Source organism: Pristis pectinata, chromosome 7 (genome assembly GCF_009764475.1).
Source record: "Pristis pectinata isolate sPriPec2 chromosome 7, sPriPec2.1.pri, whole genome shotgun sequence".
Lineage (NCBI taxonomy): Eukaryota > Metazoa > Chordata > Chondrichthyes > Rhinopristiformes > Pristidae > Pristis > Pristis pectinata.
The window spans coordinates 24531243-24553650 of NC_067411.1; the positions used below are offsets into that span (position 1 = coordinate 24531243).

The following is a 22408-nucleotide window of genomic DNA, read 5'->3' on the forward strand; positions in this document are numbered from 1 at the left end:
AGTCATCTGTCTTGCGGGGCTCTATATATAAGGTGTTCAGGGGGTGGGGCTTCGGTTACCTGGACACTGACTGATTGGCAGGTGCGTCTGGTGTAAACGAGGCGGCGGTGAACGTGGCCAGTGAGGTATTTGGTCCTGCACTAGGGGCGGGTCTAACTGGTTGACTAACAGTGTGGCACCTGGCTTTCCCTAGAAGGAAGGGTTTCAGCCGTCAGACTGATACTCGCGTAGTTTCAGTGCCGACCAGAGTGAGTCATCGACGTGCTAGTCTCGGAGGAGTCTATTGCAGAAGTTCACACACACGCCTCTTTGTAGAAATGCACATACTGCACGGCGTTTATTACAGAAGTAAGATTGATGATATTATTGTCCGAGTTGTAAAGTGAGACATACAGCTTTGTTTTATTTACTGATTGGATCATAGAGTCACACAGCATGGAAACAGGCCATTCGGCCCACCACATCCACATTAATCCCATCTTCCACACTTGGCCTGTAGCCTTCTGTGCCTAGGCAAGTCAAGTGCTTGTAAAATAAGATATCTTTATTAGTCACATATACATCAAAACACATTGAAATGCATCTTTTGCGTAGAACGTTCTGGGGGTGGCCACAAATGTCGCCACGCTTCCGGCGACAACACAGCATACCCACAACTTCCTAATCCATACATCTTTGGAATGTGGGAGGAAAGCGGAGCACCCGGAGGAAACCCACGCAGACACAGGGAGAACATACAAACTCCTTACAGACAGTGGCTGGAATTGAACCTGGGTCGCTGGTGCTGTAATAGTGTTACACTAACCATTGCAGTACCATGCCAGCTCATAGGTGGCATACCAGTCAGCATTCATGCAGTGTAATAAGTGTCAATGCCTTTGAAAGAATAAGGGATGAAGTAGAGAGAAATTGGTTTTCGTAGAAAACACAACAGCTAATTTGGATCAATAACAACAATAGCAGACCAGCCAAATCCAATTGTTCATATAATTCTGAGTTTCTTGCACCAGTAGATTTCCAAAAAAAAAATTTCTTCATAAGATGAAGCAAGGAGTTTGACATGGATTAGGTAGTGCACTTTTTTTCTTAATTGAACTAAACACAGAAATTGCTGAGTTTCGGAAAGTACGATTCTAGTCTGAGAAACATTATCTCCTTTCTGGAAGACAATATTTATTTCAATCCAGTGAGTTGTAGAGTTTCTGATGTAGGTAGGATATTTTCTCAGATCGAGTTCTTTTAAGTAATGGGACCCACTCCCAATAGGGAAGCTCTACGACTACATAGCCTGCTCGTACCAGCTGCCTCCTCTTCATACTATGCAATATGTCTGGACTCCTCTTAAATGCCGTCTGATGTGATGACGTGATATGCTGTCTGGGCCCAACACATTGAGGCAATCACGAAGAAGGCACACCAGTGGCTCTACTTTATAAGGAGTTTGAGGAGATTTGTAATGTCACCAAAGACTCTTGCAAATTTCTGTAGATGTACGGTGGAGAGTATTCTGACTGATTACATCACATACTGGTACAGAGGCTCCAATGCACAGGATCGCAAGAGGCTGCAGAGGGTTGTAGACTCAGCCAGCTCCATCATTGGCACAACCCTCCCCACCATCGAGGACATCTTCAAGAGGCAGTGCCTCAAGAAGGTGGCATCCATCACTAAGGATTCTTACCATCTGGAATATGCCCTCTTCTCGTTACTACCATCGGGGAGAAGGTACAGGAGCCTGAAGACCCTCACTTAATGATTTAGGAACGGTTTCTTCCCCTCTACCATCAGATTTCTGAACTGTTCATGAACCCATGAACACTACCTCATTATTCCTTTTGTTTGCACTATTTATTTATTTTTGTAATTTATAGTAATTTTTATGTCTTTGCCCTGTGCTGCTGCCGCAGAACAATAAACTTCATGTCATATAAGTCAGTGATAAATCCGATTCTGATGTTATTAAAATTCCAATGTCAAAATGTTAACGTCTTTGCACTTAGCTTTGATGCAAAATATACCTTTTTTCACAATGGTTAGTAAATGGTAACTAAAATCAAATGCCGAGAGCAAAGATATTCTGGAATTTCAGGGATTGCGGAATATATCTTTTGTATGCCTGAGGAATAATCCAGAAGAACAGGTTTGGATTTGTGTAGTAATGAATGTACAGGGTGTCTTCAAGATTGGGAAATTGTATAAGGCTTCAGGGAAACTGGCAGTGCTTTCATCGATTTTTTTTAAAGCATTTAATTAGCTTAACCCTAATGAAACCACACGATTGGAATTTAGAGTCATAGAGTTATACAGCATGGAAGCAGGCCCTTCAGTCCAACTGGCCCTTGCTGACCAAGATGCCCCATCCCAGCTAGTCCCATTTGCCAGCATTTGGCCCATAACTTTCTAATCATCTAGTGCATTTGGATTTCCAGAGTCATTTGATAAGGTGTCCCATAAAAGATTACTGCACAAGGAAAAAGTTCACAGCGTTGGAGGTAATATATTGGCACAAATACTTTGCCATTCATTCCTACTTAATTAGAAAGGATCTTAAGACATTCTTGAAAGTAAGAAATAGAAATTAGAAATAGTATCTCTACAAATTATTATGGTCAGTCGTAATTTTAGTTTTGTTAGGGATATCTAGAATTTCACAAAAAGTAAAAAGAGGAATTTTGATCATTCTTATATGATGTCAGATTTTCATTATGGTTTGAATATGGCATATGGATGAAAAAGTAATTCTTTATGGTTCAAAATTATAAGATTAAAAGCAGGTTCATTTAATCTGTGTTTAAAATCCAGAAACTGAGCTATCAGAAGAGAGGCAGCAAAAAAAAATGAAACAGTTTGTGACATAAGTGTAAAAAAAATATGAATATTAAACCCTGCACAGTCAGAATAAGGAAAATAAAATGTGCAGGATAGGAAATGTTTCGAGACATATGAGTCAAACATGGGGAAATGGGACTAGCTCAAATAGACAACTTGGTCGGCATGGACGATTTGGGCTGAAGGGCCTGCTTCTGTGCTGTATAACTCTATGACAATAAAAATCTGTAAGTTATCAGTTCAAAGCTATTAGATATATATATTTTTTAGCTTGCCTTGCTTGCCTCAATTTAAGCTAAAATTACATATCATGTAATACAAAAAATAAGAATATAAGAGCAGAAGAACAAAAGAAAATAGGAAGCTGCTCAACATTCAATATGATCACAGCTGATCTTCTTCAGTCTGAAATGAAGTTGACAATACCTTACCTTATTTAAATCTTTAAAAAGTAAGCATTTATATTTAGTTGACATTAATCAAACATATAGCCGCTGGTTTACAAATATTAGGCTGTCTTGGTCTCAAGAGTATGTTTGGATTAAGATTTAGATCACAAGGAATGAAGCAATTGTAAATGCAGTAGTAAAAAGCTCTATTTACATTTTATGAATAATGTGCTTCAAAATTGGTTAACTTATAAACTGAAATGAAAATCAATTTGATGAATGGAGAATTGACATGAGTGCCTCTGTTGGTCTCATGTAGAATAACACAATTATACAATAAAATGAATTACTAATATATTGCATCTCTCAGTAAGATAACATATGATATTCTTTAATCTACAGTAATGCAAATCTGAAATGTTCATTGATGCTTTCAATGGCTGTTGGGGAGATATTGAAAGGAATAGTGCACTGAATTTGTTCCAAGGCAGTGATCTGAGAGAACATAAGATTTTCATGTATGAGCTACCACAGCCGATTTGGTAAATTATTACTGCAACTAATTTGTAGAACCAGAGTTCAGAAAGATTCAATCTTCATATATGGGGGAGATTTTAAGAATGTAACATGGAATACACAACTGAATAAAAGTAATTGTTTACCAATGGACAGGAAGTCCTTGTGTATTTCCTGTATAAAAAGGTGAGGGTACATAATAAAGTAAAGCCTGAGTGTGTTTTATGATGCTTTTCATGTGATTCAAGGATAGCAGCCCATATATGAATTAGGATTAAACAACACGGGTAGACCAAAACTCTGTGTTTGCAAATCCAATCTTTGAATATAATGACACTTCAGGATAAAGTTATTAGAAAGAGCCAAGATAGGAAGCAAAGGTCACTAAGGATTTGTGATATCTTTACTCAGTGCAATAAGGATATATTTTAATATCCTCCCTAAACACAACAAAGTAGCAAGATAGGAAAAGGATCACAGGAAAATAGATCCATAAAAATATTTCACTAAATACAGTAAATGTAGTAAATAATGAGCTTTTAGGTACTCAAGTTCAATTATGGAGCTGCATCCAAAACCACTTATCACAGCATGACAAAGGAAATGGAAATTTATGAGCCATTAGCTCAGTCATTAGTAGTTTGAGCCCTGTGCGAATGAAACTGCCCAATCGTTAACAGCAAATGAAACCAAACATACATTGAGTTTTTTTGGAGCATTTGACAGTCATTGAAGAGCCTCAGTATGACTTCAGGAAAATGAAGATCTTGCCTGTCTATTACAAAAGCAAACTACTACTGTGCTAAAAATCAGAAATAAAATTAGTAAATACCAGGACCATCAGCAGGTGAGATAGAATCTGTGGAGAGAGAAACAGTTAACATTTCAAGTCAATCACTTTTCACAGAACAGTATTTCCAACATTTTCTGGTTTTATTATCCCACCTCACCAACTTGATTGAATTCTTTGATATTATGATGAAATGTGGATCTTGGCAGTTCAGTATACATCATATATCTTTTTCTCCACACTGAATTCATTAATCATATGTGGCAGAAGGTTATTTTGAAAATATTATGTCAAAAAAATTGCGATCTCATTACCTTAATGCAAACAAATTTGGATGGTGCTAAATTATAGGCTGAGGCCCACAATAATTAGTTTATATCATTACCCTCCATTATCTCCATAAATTATTTTGTAAGGATATTAATGGAGCATTAAAAGTTTTCAAATGACATAAGCAGATCTGCAAAACCAAACAATTCAGATCATATTAATGGACTGGAACTTGCTGGAAGAGAGTATAAATTGGGGCATCTGATATTAAATGCCTGCGCACTGCAGCTCTTAAATCCAGCTCAAGCTGATAATGGTTTGTCAAAAGCACAGGATATATCATACCTCAAGGAATGGTGCTGTAATTCCTTACCCAATGGAATTTCAATGATTAAGAAAGAAACAGACTAATGACTAAATCAAATTCAACTCAGATCCCCAGAGTGAAATAAAGAGAGGGAAAATAAAAATGGATGAGATTCAGAAAAGAGAAACGGGAAGTAAAAGTAGGCAGAAAAATTAAGATTTTCAAAATCTAACAGAAGAAGCTACTCTTTGTAGGAATAAGAATAAAAAGTTTAAATAATTCCTTCTTGAACAGGTGATGGTTATACACACTGTGTTAACAATCACCATGTTGTTAAAGGAGATTTTTATTCTTAATTACCAACCATAATTTTGTGTAGCTGATTGAATTGACTTTTAAAGTGAAAATCCAGCAAATTTTAAAAGTAAAATGAAGAGTAAGGACAAGATGTGGAGTAACCAACAATTTCTGGAAATTCACTACTTGAGCTATATCTCCTTTGCTCTAGATGTCCCGGCCCATTTGAGGATCCGTAAAGGGTTGCATCATTAATTTTCCTGTAATTTTCCAGTAAAATACAGCCTAATATGTCAGATGTTACTTTAAGTAAGTTAAGGGTCAATGCCCTCCATAACAGATATGATTTGATGTGTTTAGATTTTGCTTTGTCGGTTTAGAAAATCCTGGGTGTGTAAGGTATAGAAAGGAACTTGGTGAAGATTCTGAAAAGGAATTTGGAGGTCACAGTTAATAGCGGATGAGACTCTTTGGAAGTCAAATAGGTATTCTGTTTATATTGAGAGACTCTAGATAGCATATTATGCAAAAGTTTATTTATAACTTTATTATGCCAGCATTTGGTGCCCACACACGAGACTCTTCAGTTCATTGAGTCCATGTCGACCATCAAGCACCCATATTTATACTAATGCTTAGCTAACCCATTTTATTTCCCCTGTCCCATCAACCATCAATCCTTCTCCACCCACCCACCCCAATTTCTGCCACTTGCATACTTGGAACAACTTAAAATGACCAATTAACATACCAAGCCACAGGTCTTTGGGTCTGGAAGGAAACCCACGTGGTCACAGGAAGAACATGGAGACTTCACACAGACAGCAGAGTGAGACTTCCAGGATGGCGTGTTGCCTCCCTGGTGCCAGGGTCAAGGATGTCTCTGAGTGGTGGCAGAACACTCTGAAAGAGGAGGGTGAGCAGCCAGAGATCATGGTCCATGTTGGTACTAAAGACTGTGTAAGAAGGGAGATGGGGTTGTGTGAGTGGAATTTAAGGAATTAGGTAGAAGGCTGAAGGGCAGCACCTGTAGGGTTGTAATCTTGGGATTGCTCACTGTGCCTCATGCTAATGAGTATAAAAATCGGAAGATGGGACAGTTGAATGTGTGGCTAAGGAGCTGGTCCATGGAGTGGGGGCAGCTTCTGGTATTTGGATCATTGGGCTCTCTTCCAATCCAGTACAAGAAGAATGGGTTGCACCTAAACTGGAGGGAGACCAATACCCTTGCAGGGTGGTTTGTAAGTGGTTCTTGGAAGGGTTTAAGCTAATGAGGCAGGGGAGTGGGACCCAGAATGACAGTGCAGCAGGTGGGGAGACAGAATCATATGTAGAAAATAGAACAGGCAAGTGCAGTGGGCTGAGCAGACAGACAGGTGGGGAAGCATGGGAGAGCTGGTAGGTTTAACTACGCTTACATCACTGCAAGGAGCCTCACAGATAAGGTGGATGAGCTGAGACCGTGGATCAGCACATGGGATTGTGATATTGTTGCAATCACGGAAACATGGTTAAGGGAAGGGCAGGACTGGCAGCTCAATGTTCTGCAGTGTAGAAGTTTCAGCTGTGACAGAAGGGGGTGTAAAAGGGGAAGGGAGTTGCACTGCTGATCAGGGAGAGTATTACAGCAATACTCAGGGAGGATTTCCTGCTGAGATCAGCCAGTGAGTAGAACATAGAAGTAAGAAGGGAGTGATCACTTTGATGGGCTTATACTATAGGCCTTCCAAAAGTCAGAAGGAATTGGAAGAATATGTAGGCAAATGGCATTAGGGTATAAAAACAATAGGGTGGTTGCGGTGGGGAATTTTAATTTTCCCAGTATTGACTGAGATTGCCTTAGTTTAAGGGGCTTAGCCAGAATGGAATTTGTAAATTGCATCCAAAAGGGTTTTTTAAAGCAGTATGTGGAGAGTCCCACTAGGGAAGGGGCAGTATTCAATTTGTGAGGCAGTGAGGATGGACAAGTAGTGTAAGTGTCTGTGGAGGAACCCTTTGGAAACAATGATCATAATTTATTAAGTTTTAAGGAAGTTATGGAAAAAGTCATGGCTATCTGATGAGAGGTTATTGGTCTGAAACATTAGCTCTTGTTATCTCCTCTCCATGAATACTGCCTGAGATGCCATTTCTAATATTTTCTTTCAATTTTGATATTGAATTGCTATACAGTTCATAAACAATTTATTATCTTGAATGTACATTTAGTTTTGAAAAGTTAATAAATAGAATCTGGTAAATTGGTAAATAAATTGGTTGACTATTGTCACATGTATCGAGATACAGTGAAACACATCTTGAATACTGTTCATACAGATCAATTCATTACAGCAGCGCATTGAGGTAGTACAAGGTAAAACAATAACGGAATGCAAAATAAAGTGTTACAGCTACAGAGAAAGTGCAGTGCAAGTAGACAATAAGGTGCAAGGTCATAACGAGGAAGATTGTGAGGTCAAGAGTCCATCTTATCATACTAGGGAATCATTCAATAGTCTTATAACAGTGGGATAGAAGTTGTCCTTGAGCTTGGTGATATGTGCTTTCAGGCTTTTGTATGTTCTGCCTGATGGGAGGGGGAAGAAGAGAGAATGTCCAGGGTGGGTGGGGTCTTTGACTATGTTGGCTGCTTTACCGAGGCATCAAGAAGTGTAGACAGAGTCCATGGGGGGGGACCCTGGTTTCTGTGATATGCTGAGCTGTGTCCACAACTCTCTGCAGTTTCTAGCAGTCACGGGCAGAGCAGTTGTCATACCAAGCCGTGATACATCCGGATAGCATGCTTTCTGTGGTGCATCGGTTAAAAATTGGTGAGGTTCAAAGGGGACATGCCAAATTTCTTTAGCCTCCTGAGGAAGTAGAGATGCTGGTCAGCTTTCTTGGCTGTGGCATCCACGTGGTTGGATGAGGACAGGCTATTGTTGATGTTCACTCCTAGAAAGTTGAAGCTCTCAACCCTCTCGAACTCAACCCTGTTGATGTAAACAGGGGCATGTACGCCACCCCCTTTCCTGAAATCAATGAACAGTTCTTTTGTTTTGCTGACATTGAGGAAAAGGTTGTTGTCATGTTATCATGTCACTAGGTTGTCTATCTCCTTCCTGTACTCCAACTCACCGTTATTTGAGATACGGCCCACCACAGTGGTATCACCTGCAAACTTGTAGATGGAGTTAGAGCAAAATCTGAGTGTATAGGGAGTAGAGTAGGGGGCTGAGGACCAGCCTTGTGGGGCACCAGTGTTGAGAATAATCATGCCAGAGGTGTTGCTACCTATCCTCACTGATTGCGGTCTGTTTGTCAAGAAGTCATAGATCCAGTTGCAAAAGGAGGGGTTGAGTCCCAGGTCTCGGAGTTTGGAGATAAGTTTGCTTAGAATTATAGTATTGAGGGTGGAGCTATAGTCAATAAACAATAGTCTAACGTAGGTGTCTTTACTGTCAAGACGCTCCAGAGATGAGTGTAGGTCCAGGGAGATAGCATCCGCCATGGAGCTGTTTCGGTGGTAGGCATATTGCAGTGGGTCGGTTGACTGGGAGGCTGGAGTTAATACGCGCCATGACCAACCTCTCAAAGCACTTCGTGATGGTGGATGTCAAAGCCACCGGGCAGTAGTCATTAAGGCACATTACCTTGTTTTTCTTGGGTACCGATTGGGATGATAATGGTCTTCTTAAATCAGGTGAGAAGCTGAGACTGAAGCAGGGAGGGGTTGTATCTGTGAAATAAGGGAGCTGTTTTATTTGCTGTAAATAATGAGAAATCTGTAGGTGCATAGTGAAAAATCAGAAGACTTAATACCGATAGAGAAAAAATAGAACTGGTGGATAAACTTGTTCATCAGATACAATGTCCCCGAAAGGAACTTGTGGATAAGTGTGCTTTTGGATACAGTGTTCTTGGAAGATAGAGGTAAGGTATTGTCTTGAAATGTAAGTACAAGATGATAGGGGATACAGAAGAAGAAATACTTGGTTTGAGAAGCAAGGCTACACAGCTTGGTCATGACACAATATGAGAGGAATTTACACTGAGAAAATCAATACTAAACTGAAACTCTGATGACTCAGATGGTTTACAAATTTCAGATATAGTGTGATAAATCAATTAGGATTATTTAAGAATTTTTACCTTGAAGTAAGAAGGATGAGAAAGATCACAGAAGTAATGGTGAGTTTGTATTAATACTGAAATTTATGAACTGATTTGATTTTGTTCACTGTGTTTCAGTCCTGTAATGTTTATCCAAATATGTGTGAAGAAGGGGTGAGACAGGTGCTGCAGCATTTTTTATGTGCTTGTTTATTAAGTGATCTTCAGCATCCCACAACAAAGATGATTTATCTGAATTTATCTATTAACCATAACATCTTTACAAAAATTCTTTTGAGGAAGCTTTAGTGATGAAATCATCCTCATATGATGCAAATTATATACACAAACTTGGAAAAATCTCTTGGAGGATAGTATTTCATGTAGGATCAAATCTAACTAAAGAGCCTGTAAAGCAGATGCATGTGTTTTTGAAGGAAAGCTTCAAAATGCTTCAAATGTAGAATTGATTGTTAATCATTTTGATGTGATCATAGATAATGGTAAGCAAATCTGTTGTTAAAATTCATGCCAGGCAGCTGTATTTTTTTTAATATTCTTTGTTCTTTAGGTTGGAGGAATAGTCAAGACAGAATATTATCTTGAGAATTCACATTGTCATTAAGAGGAAACTGGTTTCAAGAATTAAGGATTTTTGTTTTGGTGTGCAGTGCAGATTAGTAAGGAGGGAGAACCTTAGTTTGCAGATGGCAGTTGAAATAACTTGTCCTGGGAGGTAAATCAGATGTTAAGTATGGTTTCTGATATTATCCAAAGCAAATGAACACCAGATGGTGACAAATAACTTTTCATAACTTTTAATATGTTGTGTCAGTTCAAGATAATTGAAAAAATGTTTAACCATTTTACTTGCTTCAACATAAAATAGCTGTATAATAGGCAGCAGCCTGTAAAGTCCCTATTCTTAGCTGTTTGTGAGGCAGCCAAAAAGAGCTCCGTGCAGTCATCAACAACGTGCCATCTCATCAAGTAACAGTGAGAACTGTTAAGTTTCAAATTCATTTTTGTTTTAAACCAGTTTATGTATCATGTGAGGTAACCATCGTTTTCTTACTATGGTTTCATACTTCTATGCAATTGTTTCACTTGTAAAACATCTGGCGATTAGTTAACACCTCTACTAAATACACTGGTATGGTGATATTTGTGTGGGCTGAATAAGATACATGGTCCCCAGCATATATTGCTGTACTGAAATATCAACTGTTAAATCTATAGGAATAAAGAAACATAGAGCTGTGCAAATCTAAATCCTCAAGAGACTTGGTCCACTAAGGCAAACTATCTTTTTACTATGAACACAATATGAACGTGCTGGCAAATGTTCAAATTATAACGATGTTTCAGCAAGTATCTTCCAATTATATTAGACTTTTATTGACTATAAATTTTATTTAAAATATAGTTATTAGTTCTATTTAGTTCCATGCAATGATAAACAAAATATGTTTAAATATATCTTGACGACATAGATCATAAACTAAAATATTCATGAAGTGAAGCTTTAGTTTCCTGCAATTATATCGAGAAAGATTAAGCATTAAAGGCAATAACTATTGCCAAACAGAGATGCTTCATGAATATGCTTGCACCTACATCATTCATTAGCATATAATCTGCAAATGCATATTATTTCCCAGACTTTATATGAGAAAATCAGTTGCCTGTCAAATTTGGGATGTTGAGAAAACAAATAAATGAAATAATAGCTTTGTATTATTTAATTTCTTGTATTTAACTGGAGAGGCTTCCACAGATAACAGTTGTTATAGCAATAAATATCCATGGTAATTTGAGCCTTTAAACTACTACTGATTAACATTATGTAGGTTATCTTCTTCATAATGAGTTGAATATCAAATCTGAAGACACAAGAGACTGCAGATGCTGGAACCTGGTATAAAAAAACAAACTACTGGAGAAACTCAGCAGATTCCAGATGAAAGGTCGTGACCCGAAACACAACTGTCCATTTCCCTTCACAGATGCTGCCTGACCTGCTGAGTTCCTCCAGCAGTTTGTTTTTTTGCTAAAAATCAAATTTGCTGTTTTCTGACAACTGTAGGGGGTGGTTCCAAAAATTAAGCAGAAATAGGAGGGAATATCCTGCAATTGGATTCACACAATTTAAAAAGAAAGCTTTCGCAACCCCAAAGCAGCTATCTAGCCAATTTAATACCTTATGAAGTTTAGTCACTGAATGTTGTAAGGAAAGGCATGTTAATGGAATGGAGAGTGACAAGTCAACAAATGTTTTGTTTGAGGGTCCATCACTGAAAACTTCAATAGCTCAGCAAATTTTCAATTTGCCATTCTGGAGCACACACTTGAAATCAGGTTAATCCAGGTAGGAGAGAAGAAGTCAAAGAAAAGATCTTGGAGTTGGGAAGAGGGTGGAAGGTTAGGGAATCATCTGGGAGAAGCAGAGGTGGAGAAATGTGAGACCTGGGGAATTGGGTAATTCATCAGAATAGAGTCTCAATCAGTTGCTGGTATCAGTAAAGAGATCAGGTGAAGATTGAGAGCTAGAGATTAAAAGGGTATTGGATTGAGGATGGCTGGGAAGTTGATGGGGAGTGAGGTCAGTTGGCAGATCAATTGAGGATTGGGGGGACTGGAGAATAGATCTGTGGTTGGTGGGGATGAGTGCATCTGTGAGCCACACTTGTTGACCTGATGTGTGGAAGAAGTATAATGTATACATGCACACTGGTGGATGCCACTGCACAATTCCAGGTTCTTCCATGTGCTACCATGTCATGTACATGGAGAATCTGGAAGCAAAGTTGTGGACATCTTGGAGCTCACTGTAAGAATGAGAATTTCCTCTGAGAATGATTTTTCATTGAAATTTAATCATTCCAGTACACAAAACAGGTGACATAATGTGACACAATTTCTAGGTACATGAATTTCAGTTTTGTCTTGCATGTTAGAAACAAATGAAAGGCAAAATGTACAGTTGAATGCAGGCACTGACCTTAAAAGGTGCAAATGGGCAACATTTCAGAAGTGAAGGTACAGAATTATATTCTGCTATATAACTGGACTATATTAGCCTACATAACATAAAATCCATTGCATTTAATTCCTTCTAAGCATGAAAAATCACCTGAGTACAGGAGGATCAGAAAGCTATAAATCAAATTCATAGAAAAACATATAAATCAAAATTTAAATTTCTGAGAGAGCAATTAGATCACAGCTTTTTAATGAAGAGGGATATTTAGTTCTGAGTACCACATTGGTTCTATAGCAATTCGGGTATAGAGCCTTTCACTCATTTATTCCTCCATCAAATAAAAAAAACAAAATATAGGACAATTGCAACATTAATCTGAAAACAGCAAAACAACAAACTAAGTATAGAAGCTGCTTCTAATCAAATCCCATTAACTGGATAAGCATGTAACCAAGACTAATCCGTATGGAATGTGCAATAAAGTGTTTAAGCATTATTTACACTGAGCAGTAGTGGAACGTTGATGATAACATATTCTGAATACACCCAACAAACATATCCTGCCAAGTGAAATATTACCAGAATTGGTGAGTTTTAATTAAATTATATTTTTATCACAAGATAAATGTAGATAAAAGAAAAACACATAAAAATAATAAAAATATAATGAAGCAAAAATATTAGAGGATATTTTATACATTTTATCCCAAATTACAGGTTACGGTATCTTTGAAAAATAGTAAAATAAAAGGTGAGAATGTCGTGATAAGTTTAGGCCAGTAATTTTTTGTAGGTACTATCATTGAAATTGGTGTTTCCTGTTTTACAGCTCTTGGATCCTGTTTGACTACTCCCAGATTTAGTATCATTTTTAGAACAAAATAGATTCTTTAGATGCTTCTGGAACAGAGACGAGGCATAATAATAAATCAAAGGATCAAGGCAACAGCTCAAGCTGCCTATGCATACACAGAGCATGTAAACAAAGTAGAGAGTGTCATTTGCTGCATAATTAAGATGAAGATAGTGTATAAGCAAAATGATGTTAGTTGGTGCAAAGCAGACTATGAAGACAGAAAGCACAATCACAGCCAAAATGATGGCTGACGTTTTCTTGAATTCGCTTCCCACATTTGTTGAAGAAAGGGCTGAAATAATACCCACATAACAGACTGTGGTCACAACCAGGGGAATTACAAAAAACAGAGCACACAGAATGGGAAAGTAATAGGTGAAGTAGTTTTGTAGTACAGAGAGGGGAAGCACATCATGGCAAGTCGTAATATTCAAATTAGTGATGTATACTGTTTGGTCAATCAAGAAAAGTGGCATAGCACCACCAAAGGTTAAAAGCCACACGACGAAGCAAAGTGCAACTGCGCGCCTTGGGCTCCTCCAGGAGGAAGATCTGATTGGAAAAACTATAGCAACAAATCGGTCAACACTAATACACATCATCAGTAACACTGAACAGTGCATGTATGCGTAAAAACTAGCATTGACCAGTCGGCAGAGAAAAGAACCAAAACTCCAATCATTACCAGAAAAATAGTAGGAGATCTTCAATGGAAGCAACAGCACAAATAATAAATCTGCCAGGGCCAAATTTAACATGTAAATTACAGTTGGCTTATCAAATGTCATTTTAAAGTGAATGGTTAAGATTGCTATGCAGTTGAAAAGCAATCCTATTGCAAAAATAATAGTGTAAACAGAAGGGATAAATACAGTAATCCATTGGCTGGTTAGATATTCTCTTGCTGACTCTGGGATGGTCACAGAGAGTTTCTTGGAGTTTTTAACAGGGTCAATAAATCCATTTTCATCCAATTCAAATCCAGATCCTTCTCTGAGTCCACTTCCTTCATAATGGCCTGAACCTTCACCTTCACCTTCAATTTTCCCTTCAAGATCGATAAATTCATTAGGCTCAGAATCCAAAATACCTGCAAAGGTTCTGGGTCGAACTTTACCTTGTGAATGGTTTCCTGAGAAACAAAAATAAAAAGTCCGAATTATCATTTTCTGAATTAATGAGCTATAAAAACATGAATTTATCATGTACATTAGATTCATGAATTGCAAAGTATTAAAAGAGCCACAATTATGCAAGAAAATGCATTATTAGACTCTCCTGAAGCAGAGGAATAGCCAAAAGCAATGTTAAGAAAAACATATAGTTTTATACGAGACTTCTATTCATTTACAGTATTCAGTTAGCAATCCATTAATTTGAAGAAATTTTCCAGCATAGATGAATGTTATGGCAATGACTAATGATGGTTATCAGAATCTGCAATAACATTAAATATGGAATGATTTGAATAATTTCAAAAATATAAGAAATAAAGTATAATAAAAATGAAAACCCTTCAGAGATTCAGCACAGGTGTCATAGGGCTAATGACCTCTTTAAGTGATATAAAACCCTATAATTGTATGCCCTCAGGGTGGAATGTACAAAGCTTACAATGTAATGTTGGATGTTAAATGACCGATCCAATGACTCTTTGCATTGGTTCATTCTTTATGATATTTGTGTAATGGAGAACTACCATTGCACATCCTCCCCATTGCACATCCTCCCCATTGCACATCCTCCCCATTGCACATCCTCCCCATTGCACATCCTCCCCATTGCACATCCTCCCCATTGCACATCCTCCCCATTGCACATCCTCCCCATTGCACATCCTCCCCATTGCACATCCTCCCCATTGCACATCCTCCCCATTTGACACCCCACCCATTTCAAATAGTGAACTGGGTCTTCTGACCTTATGCCAGGCCTGGTTTCTCCATGGACTTCTCAGAGTTCAGCACGGGCATGGACTCAGGCCAGTTGGAATCCAACAGAGCAGAATGAACTTCACAAGCTTCTCAGCTTTCAAGCTTGTCCTTTAAAATTGTTCCAGGTTAAATGGAGAACAAATACAATGGTCCCCATTGAAATGAAAGAGAAATATCGGATGCCAAGAGGAAGGTAAATTAAGTTTTTGATTAGCCAAGTAAATTCAAACTTTTTTAATAGTTCTTGTGGTGTGCTTAAACATTTTAAATGTGGGTAATATTTTTAAATCATGCTTTTTTTTGACAGATCTTGTGTTTTTGACAAACTTTAATAATTCTGAAAGCCAGTAATCCAGGGATGAGACCTATCCTGCTGTCAAAGACATCCTGAAAGTGCAGCAGGCTGCGTGCGCCCTGCTACACTGAAGCACTGACAGCCCGGCTCCCAGAGGAAATCGGAGCTTGAGGCCATTCTGGAAAGAGCAGAGGCCCAGGTGCAGACACCCAGTGATCAGCTTGCTGTTTGCTCTTGATTGTCTTCTTCCTTTGCCCAGTTAACCTTTAGTTTCTCCTTTTTAATGGTCTCCACTGAGACCAAATAGGTTTGATAAAAAATTGAAACTGCACCCTGTATTTCCTGTGCAACGTTGTGTAGGAACCCAACTCATTAACAGTGAATTTCTACCTCGCCATATCAGGATTTTATTGTTAGTTAAAATGTGTACTTTAATCATTTGTTTTAAAATACTTGTTCTTAACTTTCAGTTACTTCATTGCCAAGACTCTGATCTTCCCCTATATCCAGATGTTGGAATCATCGTCTCAGAGGTCTGATTAAAATTTCACTATAAAATCTCCAATCATTTCACCTACTCACAGATGCCTAAAATTAAATCATGTTTAAACCAATAAAGAATACATTTAGCAAGAAACAGTTGTACGGTCAAACAATTTGTTTTCTTGGCAAATCATTCTAATCTGGCAAAAGTATTTGCTCTTTCAAGCTGTTGACAATGCAATATTTAATTTATCTGAGAGTAGCTACCTTCCAATTTTCTGTTACTGATATGATTATACCACAGTTTTCAATAAGCTTTTAAAAAGTTTGAGAAGATGCATTTTATACAAAAATTGCAAAATGACTAATTAATTGCATTTGCCTATGAGAAAAGTCTTTGAATTTATTTTCCTACCTACCTCTGATTTGCCACAGTCTTCACAATAAAGAACAATACTTTTGCTTGTCTCTGCAGGCTAAAAAACATTTGTGGATAATTGGACTTACAATGTCTATTGTTTTGAGTAGAGCTGTACTGGGATGTGAGTTTGCACACCAGAATATATATATATATATATATATGCCAAAAGATGTGCACCAATTATGAAATCCATTTGCAAGAAATTTCTAAGTATACAACAAACCTCACAGCACTTCAGATTTGCAAAGAGCTAATTCTCATGCCAAATCAGCAATTTTTACACTATAAATCCTTGTGTGGAATCTAATTTTATTCTAACCTCTAATTTTGTGTTATTATAAGTGTTCATAAAACTCTTATGCAGTAATATAAAAATAAACGGAAATAATCTAACTCAAAACGTTGATTGAGTATAATGGTTATAAAGTTTTTGTATCCAATTATATAGCTCAAATACATTTGAGGAAGAATAGAAAAGTTGTTTTCCTTAGTGAGGGTTTCCAGCAGAATAAGAGCTAGGCCAGTTAAGAAGCTGATGAGGACAAATTTCTTCCCTCAGAGGAATTCTTTACCTCTGAAAGCTACAGAGGTGCAGCCTTTGAATATATTCGAGGCAGAGACTGATAGACATTTGAATTACAAGGGAATCATGAGATTTGGGGAGACAAGCAGGAAAATAAGCCCAGGCTGAATCAGCCATATTCTTTTTGGGAGGAAAGTTTCTGCTATTACACTAATTCTGCACCAGATTCTATTACACTTTGTAAAATTGCCCAAATTCAGGGAATTTAAATTGCAGGTGAGTTACGCCTAAGACTACTTATCCTCCAGTTTAATGTGATATTTTACATAAGCTGAATTAATTAATGTGGATGAGGTCCCATCCACAAAACTGACTAATCCCCCAAGTCAAAACAATGGTATTTCCCTGATTGTGTGGGTTTGGTAAGGCTCTTCAAATTGTGTTCAGTTTTTTGGGGCATATTGGCATTAACAACAAACTGTTGAAAATATTTTTCAAATCAAATATTATTTAGCTATTCAGAAACTGACCGGGATGTACCAATGAAACTATTAACTGGTTTAGTATGGGTCTTTAAGGTCATTTTTAGTGATTTTATATCTGATTACTCATAAGTGGAGAACTGGATATCTTTATTAAGTATATTTGTTTTGGGAGAGTAACCCATTTTCACAAGAAAATAGAAGCATGAGTAAGCCACCTGGCCTTTCAGTCCTGTTGTGCCATTCGATATGACCCGCCCAGGCCTCATCTCCTCTTCTGTGCCAGTTCCCCACAGCCCTCAATTCCTTGATCTTTCAAAAATGTATCTACTTCCTCTTTAACTACCCCCAATGATCTAGCCTCCACAACACTCCAGGGCAGAGACTTCCAGAGATTCATCACCCTCTGCAGGAAGAAGTTCCTGCACACTTAATTTTAAATGGCTATCCCTTAATCTTGTAATTATGATGCCTCGTTTGAGATTTTCCCACCAATGGAAACATCTTAACATCCACCCTGTTGTTCCCCTTAAGGATATTACATTTTTCAATGAGATTAACCATCACTCTTCTAAATTCCAAAGAATATGGACCTAATTTTTTTTATAGCTGTTCATGATTGTGCGACTGCTTCATCCCAGGAATTAGCCTACTGAATCTCTTCTGGACTGCTTCCAATCCTTTTTTAAATAAGGGTACCAAAACTGTATGTAATATTCCAGATGTGGCCTCGCACCCCATGCAAGTGCAGTAATAATTCCCCACTTCTAAGCTTGAACCCCCTTGCAACAAAGGAAAATAGGTTGTTTTGCCTTCCTAACTGCTTGCTACACCTGCCTACTAATTTTTTTTTGTGTTCCAAGCAAATGAGTGGAATACTGAGACCCCTTGGTTCTCCACTCATTTGCAGTGTCTCTCTTATTTAAAATATAGTCTGTCTTTTGATTCCTTCTGCCAAACCACATGATCTCATACATTCCTACATTAAATTCCATTTGCTGAGTTTTTACCCACTCACTCAATCTATTTGTATTCTATCACAGAGTCCAGATTTCCTCATCACAGCATTCCCTCCCACCTATTTTTGTATCATCAGCAAACTTGGATATCTAGGATTCTACCCCCTCTCCAAGCCATTAATATAAATGCTTAAAGACCAGGAATTGATCCTTGGGGCACTCCGCTAGTTATATCCTTCCAGCCTGAAAAACTCTCTCTAGTCCTCTATGTGATAACTAGTCTTCACTCTAAGTTAACACTTCCCCCTCTTATCTTGTCCATCAGTCTTTTATGTGTCTCCATTTTCAAATGTGTACACACAACAACAGCAAGTTATCTCTCCTGAATATATATAAAATCTTTTTTTAGTGGAAGTTGGGGGGGGGGGGGGGTAAACAATGACTTTCTATTACTCCACCCAGTTAGATTGGATCATGAAACATTGTATTGTGATTACACAATAAAGAATGGAAGAGATTGGAAGGGCATAACTTCTTTATCTTAAAAGAATAAAAACTGTTTTTTGTTAAATTTTAAAACTATCTCAGAACCATGAAGAATTGTTTTGATGAAAAGTTCATTAAGTTATTAGCTTTCATTTCAGGCCTTGATCGACATGCTTTATATGTCCACTCCTTTCAATTTTTAATCCATTGTTGCATTTTTATTTTACCAAGGCAAAAATCCAAAAATATGTGCACCAAAGATTACTTCACCAAAATGTTTATCACATTCTGGAAGCATTTAAAAGGTTAAAGCAAATTTCAACATCTGGTTTTGCTATTAGAGAAAAAAATTCAAAGGGAAGCTTTGAAGGAAGTTAATTTAAAAGTGAAAAGAAAGATTTCAATCCATGAAGCATTCTTCAACATTGTCAGCAGAAAATTTCAAAAAATAAATAGAATTAAAATCTTTGAATTGATTGAATTTTTGTTGATTTAGTCTTCACTACCTTTCAACTTGTTATTCCTCTTTTACACTGTTTATTTATTTTTGTAACTTATTGTAGTTTTCATGTCTTGCACTGTACTGTTGCCACAAAGCAACAAATTTCACGTCAGTGATAATAAACCTGATTCTGAGTATTACGTTTTTCTTTGGTTTTCCCGTGAATGTAACCATACCCAAGAAACTTTCCATATCTTGTAAATGCCACATAGTATTTTTATTGCTGTGCAATGGCATTATTGTTACAAGTTGTCAATTATTTCTTCTATCTTAACTACACATTATGTTGCATTTCTTTATTGACTGCTTTCCTTAAGGTTACTTCCTCTCTACTGTTTCCTATCCTTATTTTCCACCTCTTTGTTAACTCAACTCCCCCATCCCCTCCAGCAGCAATCGCTTTTTTTGTTATCCTTGAGTTTCCATTTCCACCACCAGACTTTACGATAAATAGCTGTAACAAAGTGACCTTGAGATATGAGGCAAAGAAACCTCCTTGTTTTCTCCGGAAAGCCCAGGAATCCCATGAAACACAAGTTCTCTGAGGTGCTGCACTTTTTACCAAATCAACAGAACCTTGAAGGACATCTGGAAAATCTCTGAAAACATATAACAATTACTCTTTAGCGACAATCTATGAGTCATGTCGTTCCGTTGCTGGCGCGCAATATCTGTTTGCCAGCATCTGCTTTCATTTACCCTGTCTGAGTTGGGGGCGGGAAGGCGACTCAATTACATGAAGGAAAGTAAAGGAGTACCAGTACTTGACAGATATGCGAGGTTCCGCCTTGGATCAAAGTACAATTATAGGATGTGTCAGATGTTTCATGACAGACGTGTCAACAACTAATTTTGTTTTGGATTTGTGACGTGTTTCAAGTAAATTTCAAGCGTTTGCGAAGTTCTTTTTCCATTGTATTTACATCGGGATTATGAATGTTGGCGCAAAGAATGGGGTTGGGTGATGATAGTTATAGTATTTGCAAACTAAACCTGCTTACAATCTTGAAGAACAGTAGTTGGCAACATTTGACTAAAGAATAACGCGGAAATTTCGGGGAAGATTTTTACACAATGTAGCCGTCAAAACAAGTCCTGGTGTAAGGTGTCCACCCGAAACGTTTACCACCCGTTTGCCTCCACAGATGCTGCTCGATCCTCTGCTCTCCTCCAGCAGTTTGTTTTGTTGCTGCAGATTCCAGCATCTGATTCTCTCGTGTCTCCGTTTCAAAACACTTGTCAGTGTCTGGAATGGACGGCCGCAAATGCTCGGCAGTACTGTGGTTAAGAACGGGGGAGACGGAACTGACAGGATTGCTCTGCTTGAAGCTAGCATAGGTCTGATGGGTCGAATGGCCTCCTCCTGTGCCCACAAAGGCAATGCGTGTCTTCACACATGGCAACTGCTTACTTGCTAATTTGCTTGACAACCAACAGCTTTGAAAGTAGCTTTAATGCATCAGAGAGAGAGCGCTGTATATTCTGCCCACATTCCGACACTGTGCAGGGCGGATGGACGGGCAACTGTGGGAAACTGAGTTGGGTTGTTCCAGAACTACACCAGAGGGCCCCGGAGCTGAGCCTTCTCCCTGAACCAGTCCCCTGCTCTGTGGGCAAGCGGGGCAGAACACAGTGAAAGTATCAGTCCGGCGGCCGCATCTCCCTCTGCCCCTGTCTCTCACCTTTCTGCCCGGGCATCAGGCATTTCATTTTCAGGAGCTGCCCGGTTTTAGAACCAGACGCTGATAACCGATCTCACTGGCTGGGGCAGGAACATTTAGAAACACTACCACACGAAATAAACAGGAGCGACAAGTGACTACGGATGCTGCAATCTGCAGCAACACACAGTCTGCTGGAGGAACTCGGCGGGTCGAGCAGCATCTGTGTGTGTGTGTGTGGGGGGGGTGGGGTGGGGGGAGGAATTGTCGTCGTTTCGAGTCGAAACCCTGCATCAGGACTACCTCCAACTACCTTCAAGTGGTTCTGTTCTATTTCCAGTCCCCCTCTTTAAGAAGCTCCTGTCCTGTTGTGTTTGCACACCTATATTTTCTTACCAGATTGCAGAGCTACCGCCACGGGAAGCAGAGCGACCCACATCACAAGCTGAACTTTCCAGGACATCTGGAGTGAAGGGGGTCCACAATTCTCTCTAAAATCCCGATCCGGTTCAGTTTGGGCGCGTAACCGATGACCACCTTCCCCCACTCCGATCCACAAACCCTGGAGGAATCCGCAGAGGTCCTGTGCTAATCCCCGCGGTGTCCGAGTTGACGATTTCACAGTGTGAGCGCTGTTCCCTCTGGTCCCGCACCTCGCTGACAATAGCTGATCCCAGCACTCGGATTTCGTAACTCCGCTGTTTCCGGAACCTATTTAAGGCAACAAGTGTCAATTGCTTGGGAGGGAGAAACAAAGTTAACCTTTCCCCAAAATCCGGAAAACAAAATAAAGTGAGAGATACAAGAGATTCACCTAGCATCTGCAGTCCTTTGTTTCTCCAAAAGATCTTATGCACCGAAAAGTGGGAAGGGAGAAGAAAAACAAGGGGGGACTTCTTCTGTGGGATCGAGAATGCATAGCCTTGTTCTGTGGGGTTTGAAACGCTTGCTGAGAGCGAGGTGGGAACCGCAGACTCTGCCACGGAAGGGGCAGCAGGTAGTTGGTAAGGAGGGCGGGTGGTTTGTGGGTTGGCGCATTCCTTCCACTGCCTCCGCGGTATTTCGGTGTGTTCCAATGCATCTGTCTGACGGAGGGTAGAAGATTTAAATGATGACGAGACCAAAAGAAACATCAAATGAATGCAGAGGAGTGCGCATGGGGATAGCAAGTATTATCAACTACAGCTGTAGCTGAAAACTCTTCATGATCTGAAATGATAAAATTCGGCGCTAGCTGGAAGTATGTGAAGTGCCTGTCAACAGATAATGGGACTTGAGCTTTCTTGGAAAGTCTGGATGACTAAGTGTTTTTCCAAGCAACCGCAGGAGAAGT

At 38.8% G+C, this 22408-nt stretch overlaps 1 protein-coding gene across 1 annotated transcript; it reads right to left on the minus strand.

Moving 5' to 3' along the window:
- Positions 1–12346: 12346 nt before the first annotated feature.
- LOC127572809 (proteinase-activated receptor 1-like) lies at positions 12347–22168 on the minus strand. The gene is made up of 3 exons (XM_052020444.1): positions 21890–22168; positions 21472–21786; positions 12347–14461 (listed from the first exon to the last, which is right to left on the minus strand). Exons 1-3 carry the CDS (start codon positions 21894–21896, stop codon positions 13245–13247), a joined length of 1539 nt encoding a protein of 512 aa, XP_051876404.1. The 5' UTR covers positions 21897–22168; the 3' UTR covers positions 12347–13244.
- Positions 22169–22408: the final 240 nt, after the last annotated feature.

Coding starts and splice junctions, on each gene's coding strand:
- LOC127572809 (XM_052020444.1), bottom strand. Junction 14,462..21,471: donor GGCGGTAGCTCTGCAATCTG/GTAAGAAAATAT, acceptor TTTGTTTCTCAG/GAAACCATTCACAAGGTAAA.